General features: G+C 35.9%; 3 protein-coding genes across 11 annotated transcripts; all 3 read left to right on the top strand.

Annotated features, from left to right (window-relative positions):
- Positions 1-1,137: 1,137 nt before the first annotated feature.
- Positions 1,138-3,257, top strand: LOC132175371 (small ribosomal subunit protein eS25w). The gene is made up of 4 exons (XM_059587309.2): positions 1,138-1,232; positions 1,321-1,395; positions 1,975-2,109; positions 2,992-3,257. The coding sequence occupies exons 1-4, from the start codon at positions 1,230-1,232 to the stop codon at positions 3,103-3,105; spliced, it is 327 nt and encodes a 108-aa protein (XP_059443292.1). The 5' UTR covers positions 1,138-1,229; the 3' UTR covers positions 3,106-3,257.
- A 938-nt stretch (positions 3,258-4,195) lies between these two features.
- On the top strand, positions 4,196-7,622 carry LOC132175341 (replication protein A 14 kDa subunit B-like). 2 transcript variants are annotated; one of them, XM_059587270.2, is made up of 3 exons: positions 4,196-4,373; positions 6,869-7,127; positions 7,385-7,622. In XM_059587270.2, the coding sequence occupies exons 2-3, from the start codon at positions 6,872-6,874 to the stop codon at positions 7,447-7,449; spliced, it is 321 nt and encodes a 106-aa protein (XP_059443253.2). In that variant the 5' UTR covers positions 4,196-4,373; positions 6,869-6,871; the 3' UTR covers positions 7,450-7,622. The 2 variants fall into 2 exon arrangements, with proteins under 2 accessions (XP_059443253.2, XP_059443244.2); XM_059587261.2 differs by having other exon boundaries at positions 6,850-7,127.
- A 3,581-nt stretch (positions 7,623-11,203) lies between these two features.
- Positions 11,204-19,833, top strand: LOC132175334 (putative disease resistance RPP13-like protein 1). 8 transcript variants are annotated; one of them, XM_088513073.1, is made up of 7 exons: positions 11,204-16,027; positions 16,629-16,699; positions 17,555-17,787; positions 18,172-18,247; positions 18,663-18,739; positions 18,889-19,041; positions 19,693-19,833. In XM_088513073.1, the coding sequence occupies exon 1, from the start codon at positions 11,357-11,359 to the stop codon at positions 15,722-15,724; it is 4,368 nt and encodes a 1,455-aa protein (XP_088369199.1). In that variant the 5' UTR covers positions 11,204-11,356; the 3' UTR covers positions 15,725-16,027; positions 16,629-16,699; positions 17,555-17,787; positions 18,172-18,247; positions 18,663-18,739; positions 18,889-19,041; positions 19,693-19,833. The 8 variants fall into 8 exon arrangements, with proteins under 8 accessions (XP_088369199.1, XP_088369201.1, XP_088369202.1 ...); XM_088513075.1 differs by having other exon boundaries at positions 18,172-18,283; positions 18,985-19,041; XM_088513076.1 differs by having other exon boundaries at positions 18,172-18,283; positions 18,985-19,041; positions 19,682-19,833.
- Positions 19,834-21,717: the final 1,884 nt, after the last annotated feature.

Here is a 21,717-nt window from a genome sequence, read left to right as displayed (position 1 = left end):
ATCACTTTGTGGAACCCTGTCATATTTACTAATCAGTCCAATATATGAACTTCTTAATACACTGTTTACAGTGAAAGATTTACAGAAAGATCCAGTAATTAAATTGATTTTAGTTTTGCGAATGATAACTTAATAACAACTTTTCCAAAAATGTCTTGTGTTACTATGGCACTTCACCTAATTTCTCTTTTTCATCTTTCATTTTTTTAGTATTTGTGGCTCTGTTTTGCTCTATTTATGGAGGCCAGAAACAGAGGAGCATAAAAAGCTCCTTTCGCACGAGCATGGAGCACTTCACGAGGTTGTTGAACTCGTTCTGCAGAACACCTTCGTACATAAACTTCACTAGAAAAAGATAATGGAACCAAACTATGTAGATTATGCATATTATGCAAACTGTAAGAATAAGAATCAATTATATGTACAATTATTGATCGGTTCAAGCTTTTTTTTTGGAACTGCCAATGCCTTTCACAACAGAAAAGATGAAAGCATCTAGTTTTTTTTTTTTTTTTTTTGCTTTCTGAGAAAATGTCCAATGTTGCTCTCATAGACAATAAAAAAGAAATAGACGTACTCTAATTTTAGATTGTACTAGCAACCAATGCAATAACCAAAAAGATATCCCTAAGAGCGTCGACACTCTCAATAAAAATTTTAGCGCGTAGAGCCAATGACTTATAATATATTTACTCTTATTTATTAATTATATTCTTTAATATTTGTAATTAGTTTTTATTTAACTCTCTATATATTTTTTTTACATGTTCGCACAAGAGAGGTATAAAAGATTCGAACGAGTGACTTTTACTTTATTAGACATAATCTTAGCCGATTGAACTACCTCTTAAATTTTTATTTAACTCTATTTTTCTACCTCCGTGATCAATTCCTTTCCTAAGCATGCCAATAACTAAAAAATTCTGACCTTATAATCAGACTATCAGTGATCGTATCTACCAAACTAGACACTCCGTCTTTATATTTTATATTTTTATTTTTTTAATGTTTTTGCATTCGAAACAGAACAGGAATACACCTATCCCAGACAATCCCATTCCTCAATACCAGCACCCAAACACCCTCCATATTTTCCCTTCTAAAAAACCCTAGCTCTCTCGGTCACGCTATATAAACATACTCTTTTCCCAAAAAGTTCAACATTTTGCTCCGCTAGTAGCTTCTCTAAGGCGCCCCCCAGAAACCCTAGAGATCAACTCCAAGATCGAATGGTACAAAACCCTACCTGAACTCATCGCCTATTCGTGTTCTGAAGTGTTATTTTCTGTTTCTCTCATATTTGGTTTTTTCGTGATGTAGGCGCCGAAGAAAGAGAAGGCTCCTCCTCCGTCCTCGAAGCCCGCTAAGTCCGGCGGAGGCAAGCAGAAGAAGAAGGTAAAACTCTTAGGGTTTGGGTCAGAGCTATGTTTGTGTTTAGCGTCGTATGTGGTGCCTGGTTAGAATTTATAGTATTTGAATGGCTGTTATTTAGTTTCTGGGTTCCATTGGCATGAATTTCATTATTTACAATGGGTATTATCAGTTCTATATAATGTTTTACGCCATTATTTTACTAGATAGTGTTCTTTGTGTAGATTTAGATTTTTTTTTTTTTGGTTTAATTAGTCATCTGCATCGTAGATTATTGGGACACTTGGTATTTGAATTTTCTTATGTTTTGTAATTGGGTTCTATATTTAGATTTTGGGTTGTCTTGCTGATATTCTTTAGCTATTAGTTCTAGATTTAATTGCAGGTTTAGATTTTTTGTTGCATTTATTAGGTATGAGTAATTTATCTTCATTTGGGGGATTATAGAGCCTTGGGTTTTGAATTTTATTTTATGATTGGTAGTTTTGTTCTATATTGAGATTTGGGATGTTTTGGTGATACCGTCTTAGCTGGCATTGATTTTTGGTTTGATTTGGTTGAGATTTCTGCGTTGACTCTCTCAGGTTGTTTTTGTAATTGTAGAAATGGAGCAAGGGTAAGCAAAAGGAGAAGGTGAACAACATGGTTCTGTTCGATCAGGCGACTTATGACAAGCTTCTTACTGAAGCTCCCAAGTTCAAGCTTGTCACACCATCCATCTTGTCTGATCGGTTGAGGGTATGTTAGAGATTTGTTTTTTTCCTTCTTCTTTATGTTTTTTCACTTGATATTTTACATGTTGCAATTATGTTCTTTTGTCATGCTCGTCATCTGAAATGTAGTAAGAGTTCATACTTCTCGTAGTCACTGGGGCATGTAATAATTTGCCCTTGGTGTTAAAACCTTAGAGGCCTTGTTTTCTTTGTTTTGGTTTACCGAATTCACCCTTATGCAAACATGTGCTATACCTCATACATTGTGTAATGCCCAAAATTTATCTAAGAGATTGGAGCATATTAATGCGTGAGTGTTATGTGTGTAAAAAACTTTCCACTGATTGTTTCTCTTAAAATTATGTTAATTCACTTTTTGTGGGATTGTTCTTTTCTCTAAGAAGGAAAATGTAAATGTCTTGGTGTTCTAGTTTTAAATGCCGAGTACTTCTCTTTTCTCCCTTGTCAATTACCCCACTGCTATTTGTTCTTCTGTAATTAAGAGTTTGCTTTTCTTTGTTATCCTATTTATCAGAAGAATAAATTCATGCCTTTCTTTATTTGTTAGTTTAGATCCTGTGGCGGTGTAATGTAGTATAGTAAATAAGTTGTTAAACCATTCTAATCTTCTCTTTTGTTGTTGGAAAAGAATAAGTAGATAGGGATAGAAAATGCTTCCAATAGGCCATAGTTTCTGATGATAAGAAATGAACAATATAAATTAATGTTATGCAATACATAGAATCTGAAGCATTTGCAACAATTTAAATTGCTTCATTGTAGTTGATACATTTGAATTTAATATTCGAAACAAGTTGCTTTGCTTGCCATTAGTTAAGGGATAAATTTAATTTTACCTAATGATTATGGTTGATTAATGATTCTCTTTTTTATTACCTAATTTCAGATTAGTGGATCTCTAGCACGCAGAGCAATTAAGGATTTGATGGCCAGGGGTGCCATCAGGATGATCTCTTCTCATGCCAGTCAGCAGATCTACACTAGGGCCACTAATACCTAATTGACAGGAATTTTCCCTGTGCAAGTTATGGAAAGCTAGTTCCGTTTTTGCTAGACTTTTTCAAGTTTTGTTGAATGGAAGATTTTATTGACATTGGTAGTTGAACGTTTAATTTCTTGTGTTTTGATGAATCATGTACTTGATTGGTACTCCTCTGGGAGTTTCTTGTTTGGTGATGCGGTGTTTCATGTTTAATCTATCCATCTATAAGCAGTACACAGATCAAAAGCTTGTTGGATGTGTAGTTTTTGATTTGCAATAATACAATTAAGATGATATGGCATTGAAAGTTACCTTTAATATATATATATATATATATATATATATATATATATATGGGCTCATTTTCATTGTCAGTTATTCGTGTCATATGACAGTTGTATAGTAGTCTACTAAATAGTATAACTCAATTTATGTCGTATGTTGAGACAATGATCAATACAAAAGCTTAAGCTAATTGGTTTGAACCCAATTATTCTATATAACATCTTTTTTGAATGTGAGATTCAAACCTTTCTGTACACTACATGATACGACTACGGTCAGCAGATGTTGCTCCACAAGCATGAGCAATAAAATTCTCCTTTGGTCACCTGCTTCAGGATCAAATATACTGTGATTTTGATCAAACATCCTAAGAGAGAACTGAAAGCATGCGAAAGTCCCTTTTCAAACAGTGTATTATCTTAAAAGCATGTTCACAGGAATTCACACACCAATCTTTTGTGCAATTTACAAAATGAACATTTGGATTTTGGGGTTTTTAGTTAAAAAAAAAAGCACAATTTAAAAATAACGATTTTAAAAGTACAATTGAAAATAACATAATTTTAAAAAATGCAGTTAAGAGGTAAAATCGTAATTTAATTTTTGAAATCATAGTTTAACTTTTTAAAAGAATGCATTTTTAAAAACACTCCCTTTCTGCGATTTAAAAATGCAATTTTGTTTTATTTTTGTTTTTAATTTTTTAATTTATTTATGTTTTCAAACCTCAATTTTTAAAAATAAACTCCCAAATAATAAATTTTTACAATTATTTGCATAACAATTGTAAAAATGGCGGCATCCCCAAAAAAGTTAAAGTACCATTGAATTCCCACCAAAATATCCACAACCATCAGGAGCACCTTTAAAATTCCCGTCCTTCGCCCTCTTCGTGTCACAACCCCAACACTCTTTAGCTTCGATACTACAAATTACCGCGCCCACCAGTTTTGCCTTTTGTGTCTTGTTTCCAGTCTCTCTATCTCTCTCACTCTCAAAAGGTATGTCGTCGATTTATCTTATTTCTTTCGTTCAATTTAGCTATTGTGTACGAAAATTGGGTTGTTGGTTAATTGTTTATTCTGGGAACCAATCTGACCCCTTCTTCTGTTGTCTTGAGCATCCCAGCTGTTTGATGATAAGCCTCTTAAGCATGAGTGACTACCAATTTTATGTTTTTTGTATATCTGAGTGTTTATTTTGTGAAACCTGCTCAATCTTAAGAAGCTGGTACTCCTGATGATTGGGTTTTCCTTTGTTTAAGCTTTGGAGTCTTTTCCAAATCTATCCTTGTGTGCGTGCATGTGGAGCTTTCCTGTTGGTAATCTTCTTGAACATTACAGTTTTTGTAGGATTTTTGTTATTTGGTTGGGGGTAGGGGTTTTCACAGTTCTTTCAAGACATTTGGAAAGTCTGTATAAGTGAAAGTGTAGGGTCTAATTCATGTGTGCAGGATCAATTAGGGTACAATTCAAGACACCAAAGAATTGTTATACAAATAGGGGAAAAATACAGAAAACAAAAATGCTCCTAAGGTGTGTTACACGTCACTTTCCTTAAAATATTTGCCCCCACCAGAATTGGTATGCAACAGGGTTTACAGCAAATTTTTCTCCAGGATACAATGGAGCCCAGAAACCTCTGTGTTTTTAACTGCGTTATGCACAAACGAAATTAAAACCCGAAAATACCCTTAGATTTTCTATTCTAATCAGAGACAAAAAATAAAAGGATAATGCTTATTTTAAAAATTCAAACAAGGGTAATAAAGAGAATTGAATTGTCATAGATAATTATCTATTATCAGATAAATTCGAATTTCAAAATAAAACTGCTATTTTGAATTTCGAAGATAAAACTGCTGTTTTGAATTTCGAAATAAAACTGCTGTTTTGAATTTCGAAAATTAAACTGCTGTCTTGAATTTCGAAATAAAACTGCTGTTTTGAATTTCGAAAATTAAACTGCTGTAAACTGTTAATCCAATTGGCACTTAAATCTGACCGTTAGATTAAATAATTATTTAATCTCAATCGTTAGATCAACAATCTAGTAGATCTAACCATTGGATCTACTTAAGAAGCATCCTACGGTTTAGATCAAACCTCTAGATCGAACGATCTTGACCGTCCAAAAATGAATGGTCATGATCTGATCGCTCCGTGCCAAGTGCGCCACTAGCGCCCTACAGCCCACGCCACGCGCGCGCGTGTGCTTCCGGTGCTTCGCACCGTACGGTAACATGTATTAGGGTGTACCCTAGCATAGATCATTTAACAACTTAAATTTGTTGGAACTTATAAATGCCAACAAAATCTTCACTCTTTCCAATGTGGGATAACTTTCATTCAATGCTCTTTAAAACCTTCCATTTAAAACATTTCCAAGACACAAAATAATATCTATATATATATTTATTTTGAAAATATTTCAACAAGAACAAACACTTCACATCATTTATTAAATCAAAGGAGCTGGTGTTCCTTTTGCAAATGATACTGCATTTTGTGTTAAGTTCCTAGTATTCTTGAAAGCAACAGCTGATTCCGTGAAGGCATTCTTGTTGATAGCTACTTATTGTAGGCAATTAGCCCATTTTACCGTATAAAGGCTTTACCTCTTTGAGGAAGCGAGCAATGCTAATTTTACAAAGTTTTCACATGTTTCACCCTTAATTTTGAAAATGCAAGTAGATATATTACACTTATCTGCCAAGGGGTTGGTTGGACTTTTTATGTACTTCAAAAATGTAGTATAATTTTTTGGTAAGGTAAGTAATTATAAAATAGAAAAATAATGTTCAAGAATACTTAAGCTGTTAAGCATACCCCAAACAAATACATCCAAACAAATACTTAAGCTGTTAAGCATGCCTGACAAGTTTTTGCTAGTCAACCACTGGTCGGACGGTTTCCCAAGTGTACTTAATCAGGAACTCAATATTGATGCCATTCACTCATTTTATATCCCAATTTTCTTTGTTTGGCCTAATAATTGGGAGGAGCTCTCTGTACTTCCAATCGTTTTGGAGACCGAACAAACAACCATTTCCATTCAAAACCTTCAATGATATTGTCAACTTTTGCTCCTTTCCTGATCCCAAAAGGCATATTATCCTCACAGCAATTTGCATATGAGGGGACTAATAGGATGCCAGATATCATACCATATGCAAAGAGATGGACGATCTCCAACTTAGTATTTAATCTTCTCACAGGCAATTTGTCTCAGCTCAAGGATCTTCCTTTAAACCCACAAAACAATCACTTGTATTCTCATCTCTCAAAAATTATTGTTCTGTATGAGGTATGTGCATTTGAGGAAATGAAGATTAAACTGCATTATGTGTTGATGATTAAAAAAGTTTCTTAGATTATTGATTGTAGGCATGCGTCGTTGACATCTATTCAACCAATATGTGAAATAAGACATCTAATCTAATGCAAGACCAAACTGACTGATCTTACACTGGTTTAGGGTGATTGTCAATTTTCAGCATATGGATACATCAAGCCCCACAGTTTTTGTCAATGCAGAGTTGTTGCCCATGTATGTAGGAAGGAAGGTTCGTGCAGTTGTTCAAGTTACTCAATCTGATGGCGAAATCAAAACGGGAAAATCTACAGATGAACGTCAATTGATTATAAAAGGACTTCCACAGGTCCCTCCTATGACTCACGTTGAGGTGATTGGTATTGCTGAGAGTGAGCAGTCCATTCATGCTGAAACATGGACCAACTTTGGTAACACATTTGGTATGAATTGCTAATTAATTGAATTCTGGTGCTCATGCTATTACTCACAGATTCATACTTGTACAACTTCCATTGAAATCTCATTTGGAGTAGCCAAATTTCTTCTAGTTCTTATATTGTTGCTCTGGTTTAGGCTTCCTTGAATTCCAAATAAAATAAAATAAATTGAAGCAATTGAGTGGCCATTTGTGATTAAATAGTTGTTTCTTTTAAACCTGGTGCAATGTTTCTTACTTCTTCAAACCTCTCTTTTGCAGACACACAATCATACAATCAGGTATGCCAACTTGCAAATGGGGAGTTTAAAGGTCTATTTCTTTAGGGAGCCATCTTTGAACTAGAGTAGGTAGGAGTGTAAGGAATGGTAATCTTGTTATGATTTCACAAGTTTGGTGTTTAAGATTTACAAACTACTTTATTAGAATCGTTTATGGGTGAATACTTTCCAGAACTTTTGTATTCTATTAATGTAGTGCAACAATAGCATTGTTCTGATTCTTTATGTTCTGTTGGAGGAGTCAATGCAAAGCTCGGGGGAACAAGCTTCTGGGAGCTCTAGATGGTAGGTCTTGTTGGTAGAGAGGTCGTAGCAGGAGCGGTGGGATTATTGTAGATGGGATTCTGAGAGGGGAGGCATGATCCATGGCATTTGACGGGGGAGGTGTTGTGTAAACAGCCTCATAGTTGTCTTATAATTAAGAATTTTTTTTTACAAGTATTGATTTAAGGAAAAATTTTCACTAAGACATCATTAAATTACATAACAGTCTTTGTATCACCACCAATGGACCAGTCCAACAGCTGTGATGGCAATCATCTCTCTCTCAAATGGCTAAAAATAATGCAGTAATTAATTATTTACATTTTTTAACTTGGGGTAGGAGAAGATATTCTTCAGTGAGGTTTCATATCAAATTAGGAGTCTCTCTAGTGATATAGATATTGCTTTCCATTGTCAAGGATGCACGCATTACTTCAAAAATCAGAACTAAAACATTCTTTTGAATTCTCAATTGAATTAAAAGCTCGTGCCTTAAGAGCAAGTTATATAGTAAAGTTATATAGTAAAACATTCTCTTCCCGTTTTTTTTTTTTTTTTTTTTTTTTTTTTCAGCCCCTTATTATTTAAAAAAGCTATCTTTCTTGCAGCTTGGGGTTTTATTAATTTATTGTTTCTTTTCATTTAAATCATTTATCCTTCTTCTTTTCCTTATTTTTCTTCCTATTTGCTAGAGCCAATATGATTTATTAGTCGTTTTTGTTTTTTTCTTTTTGTTTTGTTTTGTTTTTTTTTTTTTTTTTGCAAAATGTTATTATTGGAACAATCCCTATCACGTTAGGGAGTAGTTGTTGTGCCTTATATAGAAAATATGAGGCTGAATATCTACACAAATTGTTGTGCGTGTTTGGCAAAACCCTTCGAACTGTTCACCAACCCACGGCACTGTAGCTGATAAATGGGCGTCGAAGACAGTCTACAGAAAAGCAGAATGGTGCATGCTGACAGTTATGGGTTTATTGTCAATATTTCCTATTTTACCCTTTTATCATTGTAAACAATTCCGACTTTTGTCCCTTCAAAACACCCACACAAAAATATACCAAAATGGACATATTTGTCTTTTACGGACAATTGGGTTCTCCCATCCAAATATGCTGTAGGTGGGCAACAACATCAATAGTCAAACAAGAATAGTGTTGTGGGTCTTGAGGTTCGTGCAGTCATTTGCCAAACAAGGCCTTAACTGTTGTGCCTTATATAGAAAATATGTTAAACAGACTGACGTAATCAATAAGTCTCTGTTTTTTTAAAATTAAAAGTGGACATAATTTCTATTTTGCCCATTCAGAACATCTACACAAATATACTCAAACTGGTTTTCTATTTTTCATAAAGGCATATTTGTTTTTTAATATAACTTAGATACTCACATACACGGCTAACCGTGTCTCATTGCAGCATGGTTAAATATTCCTGCTCGAGGAACAGTGCCATGGAAGTGGGGGACCGTGCAAGTTCAGCCTGTTCAAATAGTAACCTGTTTCTTGCCTCTGCTTTTGTGCTCCTAGGATCCTTTTGCTGTGTCATGGTAGATTCCAATGTCTTAAATGTATGTAATGAAATTTTAAAGATGTGTGTACTAAAACTTATTTTCTATACAAACTGATGTTGATACTTCTTTTTGCCTATTTCTATGTAGTTTTAGTAACTTTGATTCTTGTAAGTGTTGTGTCTATGAGTATTTGTTGATTGAAAAGTTTTAGTTGTTCTCTATCGGTGACTACCCATCCCAAAATAAATGTCAATTGGCGATTATATAAATAAAATTCAAGAGTTATAAAAAAAAAAAAAAAAAAATAATAATAATAAAAAAAAATCAAAGTTATCAACTACTAGATAGTCAATAAGTGACATTTGAAAGAGTGGTTAAAGAGTATTGAAACATAAAGCTTTGTTTGGTAATGTTCTCTCATACTACTCACAATGGCTTCCATTGAACTCGGTGATTTTTAGAGGGAGGGAGACACAAAGTGCACAAGATGAGATGCATAGGTTGTAGAATAAAGATGTGATTAGTTAAATTACTAGTAGGAATATATCTCACTTAGTTTGGGGCAGCTGAGTTTTGTTAATATCATTTCATTATTAGCTCTAATTGTTTAAGAGTTGAACTCATTCTCTTTTTAATTAAAAAAAAAAAAAAACTCATTATTAGCGCTATTTGCTGAAGTGTAAATCTTTTATGGTGGGGTTGCTATTGATGTTTTCATGGTGTCGGTGGAATTAATGCTTTTTATGGTGGAGTTGGTGGTGGAGTTGGTTTTACATGGTGTCGGTGGCATTAATGCTTTTTATGGTGGAGTTGGTTTTACATGCTTTTTATTTTATTTTCTTTTAAATTTTGTTGGGGGTGGGGAATGGGTTTTGGTTGGTGGGGATGTTCTTTACAAATAAGAATTAATATTTGCTTTATTATTATTATTATTATTTTTATTTTCATTTACTTTTTGCAGTAACAAGTTGTTGAAACCATGATTGAGCATCTACTTAGAGGCGAGCTCTTTAATTTGATTTGCAGGATGAGCTTTAATGGCACTGCGGGTCTTTTTTAATCCTGATTTACAGGATGAGCTTTTATGGTCATATAGTGGAAGGCATCCAGATGTTGACCCGGGATATCAACCATGCTTGTTTCACCTTTACACCCAGAGAGGGTAATGCTGCCGCACATGGGCTTGCTAAGGAGGCCATTTTGCATGTCATGAATACAACATGGATTAACGAAATACCCCTGTGTGTTCGTGATATTGTAATACGAGAGGAGTCTACTCCGTCTCTTTGATTTGTATCGCAAAGTGCGATTTATTGGAATAAGATAACAAATTCTTTCAAAAAAAAAAAAGGCGAGCTCTTTAATTTGATTTGCTGGATGAGCTTTAATGGCACTGCGGGTCTTTTCTAATCCTGATTATGAAACTGATTTATGATTAAAATACATGTAATTACATATGTATTTTTATTTATTTATTTATTCTTGTATATTTTGAATAGAGTATGTGATTGCCCATGCCTTTCCAAATGTTTTACTTACATTTATCTTTAAAGGGTGCAGTTTAAGCATATGATATAGAATTACAAGTTAGTTCCGTTTCATTTTCTTTAAGGGTTTAAGAGTTAATAAATTCATTCCCTTTTTCCAGTGCATACCCAATGGCCGACAAAAGTAGTACAGAGAGGTATTGATGAACTTTAATGGATTGTGTAAATCTTTTTCTTTGTTTCTTTGTCTTTCTTTTTGTTCCGTTGGTAGAGAGAGAGCTTTGGATTCCATTGGTTCCTGAATGTGGCCAATTATGGTGGACTCCACATAAAATATATAGAAGGCTGAGGGAGAAGACTTGTAACCAAGTCTTTGTATATATTTTTTTTCGATGAATAAAGTCTTTGTATATCCAACGGTTGTGATGAGAATGATGTGAATTATAGCGTATTGGGTCCAAGTAATAATGATAGAAGAAAACTAGAAAAGCATGCACATGGGAAGCCCCCACAAACGTCCCAGCTTCTTCTTAGCAGTTTCCACTTCTTTGCAATTTACAACTTTTGAGACTCTTTAAGCTTTCACAGAAGAAACCTTTGCAACTTTCTTGCAATTACTTCTGCGTTTGAGAGCTTTGCTATCTTCGCATCTTTTCGTGATTCAATATTCCTTTCCACAAAGAAAACTATGGCAGTAGGAGAGATTTTCCTTGCTGCGTTCCTCCAAGTGTTGTTTGAAAAACTGATGTCTCCGGAGTTGCTGAAGTTTGCACGTAGATACAAGGGACTTGGAGAAAAGCTGGGAAAGTGGAAGAAAACGTTGTCAAGAATTGAGGCCGTGCTTGATGATGCGGACCAGAAGCAACATACTGAGAGGGCAGTGAAACAGTGGCTGGATGATCTTAGAGACTTGGCTTACGATGTGGAGGATATACTTGATGAGTTCGCCACGGAAGCTTTGCTACACGAATTGAAGGGAGAAAATCAAGCCAGCACAAGTAAGGTACGCAACCTCATCCCTACTTGTTGTACTGGTTTGACTCCACATGCTCTTAAGATCAACATTAGGCTACAGTCAAAGATCACTGAAATTACCAATCGATTCAACGATCTGGTGATTCAAGAAGATGAATTGAGATTATTGAAAGGAACTGGCGATGGGAGGTCATATAGGAAAGCAGGGATTATGGCACCAACTTCTGTAGTGACTGAGCCGCATGTTTATGGCAGGGACAGTGATAAAGAGGCTCTATTTGAAATGTTGCTGAGTGAAAAATGTAGGAATGCTCAACTCTCAGTGATTCCTATACTCGGTATGGGGGGTATAGGAAAGACAACTATTGCCCAGCTTTTATTCAATGATAAAAAAGTGGAAGGCCTTTTTGATCTAAAATCATGGGCTTGTGTTTCTGAAGATTTCGATGCTGAGAGAGTCACAAAAACAATTTTACAATCTCTAACCTCTGAGAATTGTAATGGAAAAGATCAAAATTGGTTGCAAGTCAAACTCAAGGAGAAACTAGAAGGCAAGAAGTTTCTAGTGGTTCTGGATGATCTTTGGAATGAGAAATACCATGACTGGACTATCCTACGTGCTCCTTTCCTAACAGGGGCTCTGGGAAGTACAATTGTCATTACAACTCGCAATGAGGGAGTTTCATCAACGACAGGCACCGTCCCAGCTTACCCTTTGCATGTGTTATCAAATGATGCTTGTTTGTCTTTATTCACCCAACATGCATTGGGGGCAAGCGATTTTAGTGCGCATCCAAACCTTCAAGATATTGGCGAGGAAATCGTTAAAAGGTGTAAAGGCTTGCCTTTGGCGGCAAAAACCCTCGGAGGCCTCCTACGCACTAAACGGGATCGTGATGGGTGGAAGGGTTTATTGGAGAGCAAGATTTGGAATATACGAGAAGAGAAAAATGAAATTGTTCCAGCTCTTATGTTGAGCTATCACCACCTGCCTTCACATTTAAAGAGATGCTTTGCGTATTGTTCAATATTTCCCAAGGACTATGAATTTGAAGAGCAGCAACTAGTTCTATTATGGATGGGAGAAGGTCTAATTCAGCAACAAGAAGGGGATGAGCAAATGGAAGATTTGGGTAGCCAGTATTTTTGCGATCTATTATCAAGGTCCTTTTTCCAACAATCAAATACAGAGGAATCACGATTTGTGATGCATGACCTCATCAACGATTTGGCTCAGTGGGTTGCAAAAGATATATGCTTTAAAATGGAAGATAGAATTAAGGGCATCAACAAAGGACAAATTTCTAAAAAAGTTCGGCATTTGTCATACCTGGGTGACTATTTTGATGGCCCTAAAAAGTTTGAGGTTTTTTCTGAACTCATGTGTCTACGTACCTTCATGCCTCTTATGCTACCTGAGATGGGGAGCTGTTATTTGACTCATGATGTTCCTCTTAAATTGTTGTCGAAATTACAACGTTTAAGAGTGCTCTCTTTGAGTGGGTACTGCATAGTTGAGCTACCGAATTCAATTGGTGATTTAAAGCATCTACGATACCTTGACCTTTCTTACACTCATATTAGAGGCTTGCCTGAATCAACAACCACTCTTCGCAACTTACAGACATTGATATTGAAGAACTGTGATTATCTAAAGGAATTGCCTTCAAAGTTGGGGAACCTAGTCAGCTTGCGCCACCTCAACATTCTCAATGCAGATACACTGGAAGGAATGCCTCCTCAAATAGGTAAATTAACTTGTCTCCAAACATTGTCTAATGTAATTGTGGGAAAAGGCAATTGCTTCACGTTAAAAGAGCTCGGTTCATTGTTGCATCTTCGAGGGTCACTCATCATCTCACAATTGGAGAATGTCGTTGAATCTAGGGATGCTAAGTTAATTGAAAAGCTCGAACTTTCAGCATTGTGTTTGGAATGGAGTTGGAACATTGATGAGTCAGAAGACAAAACAAGTGAATTAGAGATACTTAACATGCTACATCCAAACAAGTCTTTGAAAGAGCTAGCTATTAAGTGCTATGGTGGTATAGAATTTTCAACTTGGTTAAAAGGTAATTCATTTCCTAATATGTTGCTCCTAAGGATTGAAGATTGTAGAAAGTGCACATCATTGCCAGCAGTCAGCCAACTACCATTACTCAAACACCTTTTCATTAAAGGCATGGCCGAAGTGAAGAATGTTGGTCATGAATTTAATGGGGAGGGTTGCTCACAAGCCTTTAGATCTTTGGAGACTTTGCATTTCGAGGATATGGAAGAATGGGAGAATTGGAGCCCTAATGGAGAGTTTCCGCACCTGCGTCAGCTTTCTATTAAAAATTGTCCCAAGCTGTTGGGGACGTTACCAAACCACCTTCCTTCACTACAAAATATTGTTATAAAAAGATGCAAGCAATTGGTTGTTCCAATCTCAAGCTTTCCGGAGCTTTGCAAACTAAAAATTGAAGGATCAAAAGGGGTGGTGCGCAAAGGTAAGGTGGACTTCACCTCACTAGACTCTAAGTCTCTATCAACAATTTTAGAATTTAGATGTCCAGTAGAAAGGTTTATGAATGTAGAAGATCTAATAATTGAAAATTGTGAGGAGCCAATGCCTTTATGGTCAAATGATGTTGGATTACTACAACCCCTCCCTCGTCTTCGTAAAATGCGGGTTGTGGGATGTCAAAAACTAGTTTCTTTGGTGGCAGAAGAAGTAAAAGAGCAGCCACAACAGGGCATGCCATCCACACGCAGTCCCATAGAATCTTTGCCAAAGGCAGTGGTGTACAACAGCATGTTTCTTGAGCGTATTGGTATTTATAAATGTGATTCGCTGACGCACATTGCAATTGGCCAGCTACCTCCAACTCTAAAGCGCCTAGGGATACGTTATTGCAAGAATATGGTGATTTTGGTGGACGAGGATGATACCAACAGCAGCAGTAGCATCACATCTCTTCTTGAGTTCTTGTTGATTGACACGTGTCCATCCTTCAAATCCTTAACATCTAGCGAAGAATTTCCTGCAACACTTAAACACCTCCTCATTATCAATTGTGAAATGCTAGAGTCAGTGTCGAAAACGTTCCATCACAGCTCATCTCTTGAAGAAATTTATATTTCGAATTGTGAAAACCTTAAATCCTTACCCATGGGCATACACAGCCTTAGCCATCTACAACGCATTGAGATTGAGAGATGCTCAACTCTTGTTTCCTTCCCGGACGGAGGGTTGCTTCCTCGCAACCTTAGAACGCTGTGGATTCGAGATTGTAAGAATATGCAGGCCCTACCCAACTCCATACACAACATCACCTCTCTTCAAGAATTGTGGATAGAAAAATGTCCAGGCATTGTATCCTTTCCGGACGAAGGTTTTTCCCCCAACTTAACATCACTTAAAGTCAGAGATTGCAACATAACTGAGGCCTTGCTTGAGTGGGGATTGCACAGACTTACCTCTCTTCAACATCTTCAAATCAGTGATTGCAACATAACTGAGTCCTTGCTTAACTGCGGATTGCACAGACTTACCTCTCTTCAACATCTTGAAATTGGAGGTGGATGTCCGCATCTGGAATCCTTTCAAGAGATGATGCTGCCAGCCTCTCTAACCACCCTCATCATCAGAAACTTCCCGAATTTGAAATACTTATCTTCCAAAGGCCTTCGATACCTCTCCTCTCTTCAAACTCTGAAAATTGGTTGGTGCGAAAAGCTGATGTCCTTTCCAGATGATGGTCTGCCTCCATCACTCTTGGATCTTCGCATCTTTTGCTGTGAAAAGATCACATCCTTTCCAGAGGATGGTCTGCCTCCCTCACTCTTGGATCTTCGCATCTTTTGCTGTGAAAAGATCACATCCTTTCCAGAGGATGGTCTGCCTCCCACACTCCAGCAACTTCGTATTGCAAACTGTCCTCTGTTGAAAGAACGCTGCAAGAAAGATCAAGGACGAGACTGGAACAAGATAGCTCACATTCCTTGCGTTAAAATTGATGGTAAGTTCATCTATGACCCAAAACCAGAAGAGGAGAATCAGACCATGGATCAATGGCACCTAGAATTTTTTTTTTGAACTTTCGTAAGACAACTCTTTTGGTTGGGGCTCTTCTTTGATTTCCCATGCATTTTGGGTCTCCATCACATAACGGAAGGCTCCTTTGACTGTCTTCTGAATGTTGCCGTTGGAAAACTCTCTTGCTGCTGTTATTGTCGGTTTGGTGAAGGTGCGACTATTCTTGTTGGAGTTAACGGTATCACAAGTGTTTGTTAAAATGCCCAAACGACCAAGCAGAGAGAGAAGGCTTTCGACCATTGAGTTTTTCACCACTAATTGCATGTTGCTGGTCAATACAGATTTGCGAATCATTACAAAAAGGTATGTAACTGGATTTTTTTCTTTGTGTTGTTTCCTCCTCAATCAAAGAATACATTAACGGACACAAGAATAGTGAACATTTTTCTAGTGAACTGAGATTGGTGAAATGTTTTTTCTGAGTGGTTTTGCGCCAATAGCAGGATAAAATCATATTATCAAGCCTTTTTTCCAATATGTTTGAGCTTTGGACCAGAAAATGGAAAAACATCTCATTATGATCTTGCATCTGTGTGCAAAAGAATCAAATGCATTCCATTGCATTGGTGTTATCAATTAAAATTTGAATGAATAACATCTTAATTCATGGGTCACTGTCCCATGTAATCTTATTGGAGGGAAAAAAATATTGATTAAGTAGCGTGTAGTTTATATGCCATACTCTAATATGTGTTTGATTTTTCATTGTGTCGTATTTCGAAAATTTTGTATACAAACAAGTGTGTGTGTGTGTGTGATAAGAGAGAGAGAGATTGAACAAAAAAAATCAGTTCTATTTGAGAGACTCTTTGTGTATATTCTTTTTATATTTGTTTGTGTGAAAAGTTATGATTGCCATTGACTTGTTTAGATCATCCTGACATTTTTAGGTGTTAAATTGCAGATTGTAGGGTGGCCCAAAGTTCATCTGAAGCTGCCTAGAGCATCAAAACAGATTAAGCACTTTTATAAAAAGTATGTCGAAGAGGCAGGTTTCTTTTTGCCATATCTATAAATTTTGTGTGGGAGATTGAACCTTGTCCATTGTCCTGTATATCTTCGTAATCTTGATCACTTTGTGATGATTTGATTTCTCCCTCCACTCGAAAATGAATGTCCTGGTTTCAAATCAAGCAATTCCGAATGAAGAATGGATACAATACTCGAAACGATTTTCCCAATATCATAGGTGGGCACAATTTTTAATAAATTCAATCACAATTTTTAAATTTTTAATTTTTTTTTTGATTGAATTTATTATTAGTTCTTTGATTTTAGCTATTCTGTAATGGGTTGAATTGTTATTAGTGATGGATTAACTGTTCAGCATGATGTAGATCACATTGCTTTGATACGTAGAACAAAAGAATAACAGGCTGGTTATGATCCTACACCCTGTCTTGCTATGAGCTAGAAGTAGCAGCCAATGAAGATACAGGACATAGATTGTTTAGTGATTAGGAATCTTTTTTCTTTTTCTAATTGGGAGTTATTAGCTTTTCATTTTTAGGATTATGCTTCTATTTAAGGAAGTCTTGTTGTATTATAGAATTAATTGGCGAACTTGATTAATTTACTATTTATTTGTTGCTCATCTTCTTGTTTTGATTTTCTCTTTGTTTTCTGGGGTTTTGTTCCTAATTTCAGTCACCATTACATTAGACCTCTTTCAAGCCCCTATTAATCTGTAAATCTATTTATAATCCCTTATACAAACCACTACCAATCAGCATTACGAAGCCCCCAAAATATGTTATTGTTGATGGCTACTGTTCACATGACCTTGATTGCCTCTGATTCTTTGTTTTCTTGCATTATATGAATCCAAAGGGAAGGGGTGGAGGAGAGTTTCTGGTGCCATCCTACCGTGGCTCGTCTTTCCTGGACCCAAAGGGAAGGGGTGGCTCAACCGGTTATGACAATGCGGTTGCATTTCCTGCTGGAGGCAGAGTAGACGAGGAGGAGCAAGAGCAAGCCCGAGACAGGGGAGGTGATTGGAGTGTTCGAGAGCATCCAGATTTGGGTGCCAAGGCCCCAAAAGATGTGAAGATCCAGGGGATCAGGTATCCACAGCTCCACTCATAGGCCCCTTTTTTTTCAACATATTTTGCTCCAAGTGTAAGGTGTTGCTAAACAATTCCCTGTGACCAATTGCAGAAGCACTGAGATTATTATCCAGTTTGTATATTAATTATCCCACTTGAATAATTTCATCTAATCTTATCACCTTTCCCTAATTGAATTATTAATTATAATTTCATTATATCATATTTCAAAAAATTTGTATACAAACAAGAATGTGTGTGTCTGAGAAAGATTGAACAAAAAAATCAGTTCTATTTGAGAGACTCTTTGTGTATATTCTGTTTATATTTGTTTGTGTAAAAAGTTATGATGTGTCATTGACTTTTTTGATCATCCTGACAGTTTTAGGTATTAAATTGCAGATTGCAAGAGCTGTGGACTTCAGAAGCTAACAATTTTAGATCATCGAGGGCAGGCCAAAGTTCTTCTGAAGCTGTTGTGAGCATCAAAACAGCTTAAGCATTTTTATAAAAAGTATATCAAAGAGCCGGGTTTGTTTTTGCCATATCTATAAATGTTGTGTGGGAGATTGAACCTTATCCAGTGTTCTATATATACATGGTTGTATTGTATTTGAGCTTGTCATGTTCTTAATCCACACATTGTTTTCGGGAGTTCAAAATATTGGCCGCACAAAAATTGGGCACATGCACTTAGAGAGGTGAAAATTGCTCTAAAATTTTGATATATCTATTTGTGAATGTGTTCTTTTCCTTATTGTGTTGAAACCTTGAACTCCTGAGTATATATTTCAATAGATGACTTAATTTTAAACGAAGATTTGGATTTTTTCTATCACAATCAGGTGAATGATTTTATATATACCCCTAATTTTGGAATGCTTGTTCTGCAGGTTACAAAGGAGGTAGTCATTCTGTTTTGGATTTGTACTCGGTTATTCTATCTCTTGCCCATGCCTACTGTCTTCTTGTGAGTTCAACTTTTTTTTTTCTTTAATTTATACTATAGGAGTGCCGTTTGAAAGAGTGTGCTTAAAGGACTCTCATTGCAAAACAGAAAGCTTTATTTGGTAGTGTTCCCTTATACAACTGTGTCTTCAACTATCTATTTTTCACCAGGAGAGGGACACAAGTGCACAAGAGGATAAAGATGTGATAAGTTCAAGTGTTAGTAGGAATATTTGTGGACGAATTTGGAGTCCTATTTTTCAACAGCCTTTTTAATCCTATAAAGCAATCTACTCGACCAAAAGCTCCATGGAGAACGAGAAGGTGAAACACAGTGCGTCTCATTCAGTTTTCTCACAATTTTATTGCTGCACGACTTAGAGAATTTAGGGAAGATTTTTTTTTTGTTGTTGTTATAATTCTCTTTTGTGTGAGAGAGAGATTTGGGGTTTTGGGTTTTGAGTAGTTTTCTCCCAGTTACAGTTTGAACTGCATTTTTTTTTTTTTATATTGAATTTTCTCTTGGTCGTCTTCGCCTATGGATGTAGGCTTGTTAAACTAAACCACGTACGTTAAATCTTGGTGTCTTGTGTGATTAAATTATTTTTCCTTTGGGATCTTGAAATTTATTTTGTCACAAGTATAAGACTTAGTTCGGGGTATAGCTGATGGATAGGTCCTGAAACTTGTTTTTGATAAAAGCAAAAGCACTCTGCAACTCATTAATTACTGTGGACCTTCACATAACAGCATAGAAGTGTTTGTTAAATTGTCCCAAATGACCAAAAGTTTTCATTACTATATGTTGCTGACTATTAGAGATTCAGTGAATTATTGGGACCCCCTAGAAAAAGGTAAGTAACTAAATTTTGATCCTTTGGTAATGTTGGAGTCCGTATTGTGATAGTAGCCATATTATGGATAGTTTTTAATGGTCTATCATATTCAGTAACTCAATTGATAGTGTTCATGCAGAGTATTTGATTTGTGAAGAAAGTGCCTCTGTTGGCTTGAGAGAAAAGAGGAAGAACCTTGTAAATCCCAAACTCCGAGCCTAAATGCCAAGCCAGGAGCATATGTACTTTTTGTCCAATAATATGGAATCACACCCTTGTAGGTTGAAGCCAAAGTTTTCAATGTTGAAAATGTTGATCATGGAAAGAATACTGATGGTAATATTTCCTCCTTTATTTTTCTGGTTTATTCATTGCTTAAAAAATGTAATTTTTTTTTTTTTTTTGATAAGTGCTTAAAAAAATGTAATTGATTTCATCTAGTTACATTTTTGTGGTCATCTATTGAACAACATAGGTAAGGTCCGTGAGGATGAAGAACGTGAGGGGATTATATTTTGCCAAGATGATGATTACGAATATGAAGAGGTATGTTTTACTGCTCATGTAACTTTTACAATCGTAGGACATGTTGTGCATCCAAATAGACAGAGAAAGGGAACTTGAAGTATTATTGAATTCATTTTGAACCCATCAAAGTCTAATTATTCTTTGTTGTTGATTCACATTATAACAACATTGACTTCATCCTGTCTTGTTATCAGCTATAAGCAACTGATGTTTCGGTTAGAATATGTGTCATGTTTAACAATTATCCTAGACATGTGAAATTGCCCATAAATTTTGATCTATCTATTTATGGGTGTGTTCTTATCCTTAAATGTATTGGAACCTTAGGTTTGTTTTTGTTTTTGAGTTTTTAGCAACAAAAGAACCATAGGAAAATGCATGTGAATGTGGTTTACACCTGTCTACGACCCCTTGGTATATATTTCGATATATGACTTAATTTAAGATGAAGAAGTGAATTTTTCTGTTCAGTGTCCTTAACTTTTCAATGTAGGTCATAGGCTACAAAGGAGATTGCCATTGCTGTATTGCTGTTTTGGATTTGTACCCGACACTTGTGCCCATTCCTACTCTCTTCTTGTGAGTTTGAATTTTTTTTTTTTTTTGTTTAAACTTTATACGAGCAAGTCAATAAGTGCTATTTGAAACAGTGTTATCAAGGGCTGTGGTCAGCAAACAAAAACTTCATTTCATAGTTTTTCCCATATCCTACTCACTTTGGCTTCCACCATCTGTTTTATACTAGGAGGGAGGCACAGGTGCACAAGAGAAGATGCCTATAAGGCGGAGTAAAGATGTGATCAATTCAATTGCTAGTTAGGAATATATTTCAATTTGTTTGTGGTAACTGAGTTTGTGGATTCCCTGCAAAATTGCAGGCTCTCTTTTGACCTTTTTAGTGCAAACAATTGGGATTGACTAGAGTTATGCTGCCTATGCTTACGGAAAATTGCCTGGAAAATAGCAACGCATGAATCTTACATAAACAATGAATGAGTGGGATCTCTGCTTTGTGGTTCTTGACAAACGTTTAAAATGTTTGAGTCCTAATTTTTTTTCCATGTGTATTGAGAACTCTAGTGGTGTTGTTGGTGTAAAAGGTTTGTAATGAACGAGCTGAAGCAACGACGGAAAACTTAGTTGTTGTTCATTTGAAATTTGATATTTCTTGTGATGATATAGTTTTCATAATTGTAAACCATTTTCGGAAAACTTTATTTAATTTTCATGAAAACGGTTTTTCTTCTTTAAAACTATAGACAATTTTTTTTATTTTGACCTTCTCCTTCTCAAATCGTTAAACCATCGTCGAACCTTCGCCGAACCACCACTGGAGGTTGACGGGATTTGCCACGTTGTTCATCAGATTTTGCCGGAAGTCCCTGGACATTTTTTTCATCACCTCTTTTTCATATAAACCAAACACCGAAGAACATTTTTAAGAATTTATTAAAAATATTTTTCGACGGAAAACATTTTACGTCCAAATAAATAGAGGCAACAGAGTATTGTAAATTCACTCAAACTAAATGTCGTGTTTTCTTGAAAGCAAAAGCAATCTACAATTCTTTTGTCAGAGTAGGCTTCGTCAAGGGAAACATTAAGGTAGTTGTGAAATCAATGTCCATAACATTGG

The sequence above is a fragment of the Corylus avellana genome, chromosome 2, assembly GCF_965113065.1.
Source record: "Corylus avellana chromosome 2, dhCorAvel1.hap1.2, whole genome shotgun sequence".
In the NCBI taxonomy this organism is placed as follows: Eukaryota; Viridiplantae; Streptophyta; class Magnoliopsida; order Fagales; family Betulaceae; genus Corylus; species Corylus avellana.
The sequence above is the reverse complement of the archived record's forward strand: the minus strand, read 5'-3'. Positions and strand labels throughout refer to the sequence as shown.

Coding starts and splice junctions, on each gene's coding strand:
- LOC132175334 (XM_088513074.1), top strand. CDS start 11,357: ATGGCAGTAGGAGAGATTTTCCTTGCTGCGTTCCTCCAAGTGTTGTTT.
- LOC132175371 (XM_059587309.2), top strand. Junction 1,396..1,974: donor GAGGCAAGCAGAAGAAGAAG/GTAAAACTCTTA, acceptor TTGTAATTGTAG/AAATGGAGCAAGGGTAAGCA. Junction 2,110..2,991: donor TCTTGTCTGATCGGTTGAGG/GTATGTTAGAGA, acceptor ACCTAATTTCAG/ATTAGTGGATCTCTAGCACG.
- LOC132175341 (XM_059587270.2), top strand. CDS start 6,872: ATGGATACATCAAGCCCCACAGTTTTTGTCAATGCAGAGTTGTTGCCC. Junction 7,128..7,384: donor CAACTTTGGTAACACATTTG/GTATGAATTGCT, acceptor TCTCTTTTGCAG/ACACACAATCATACAATCAG.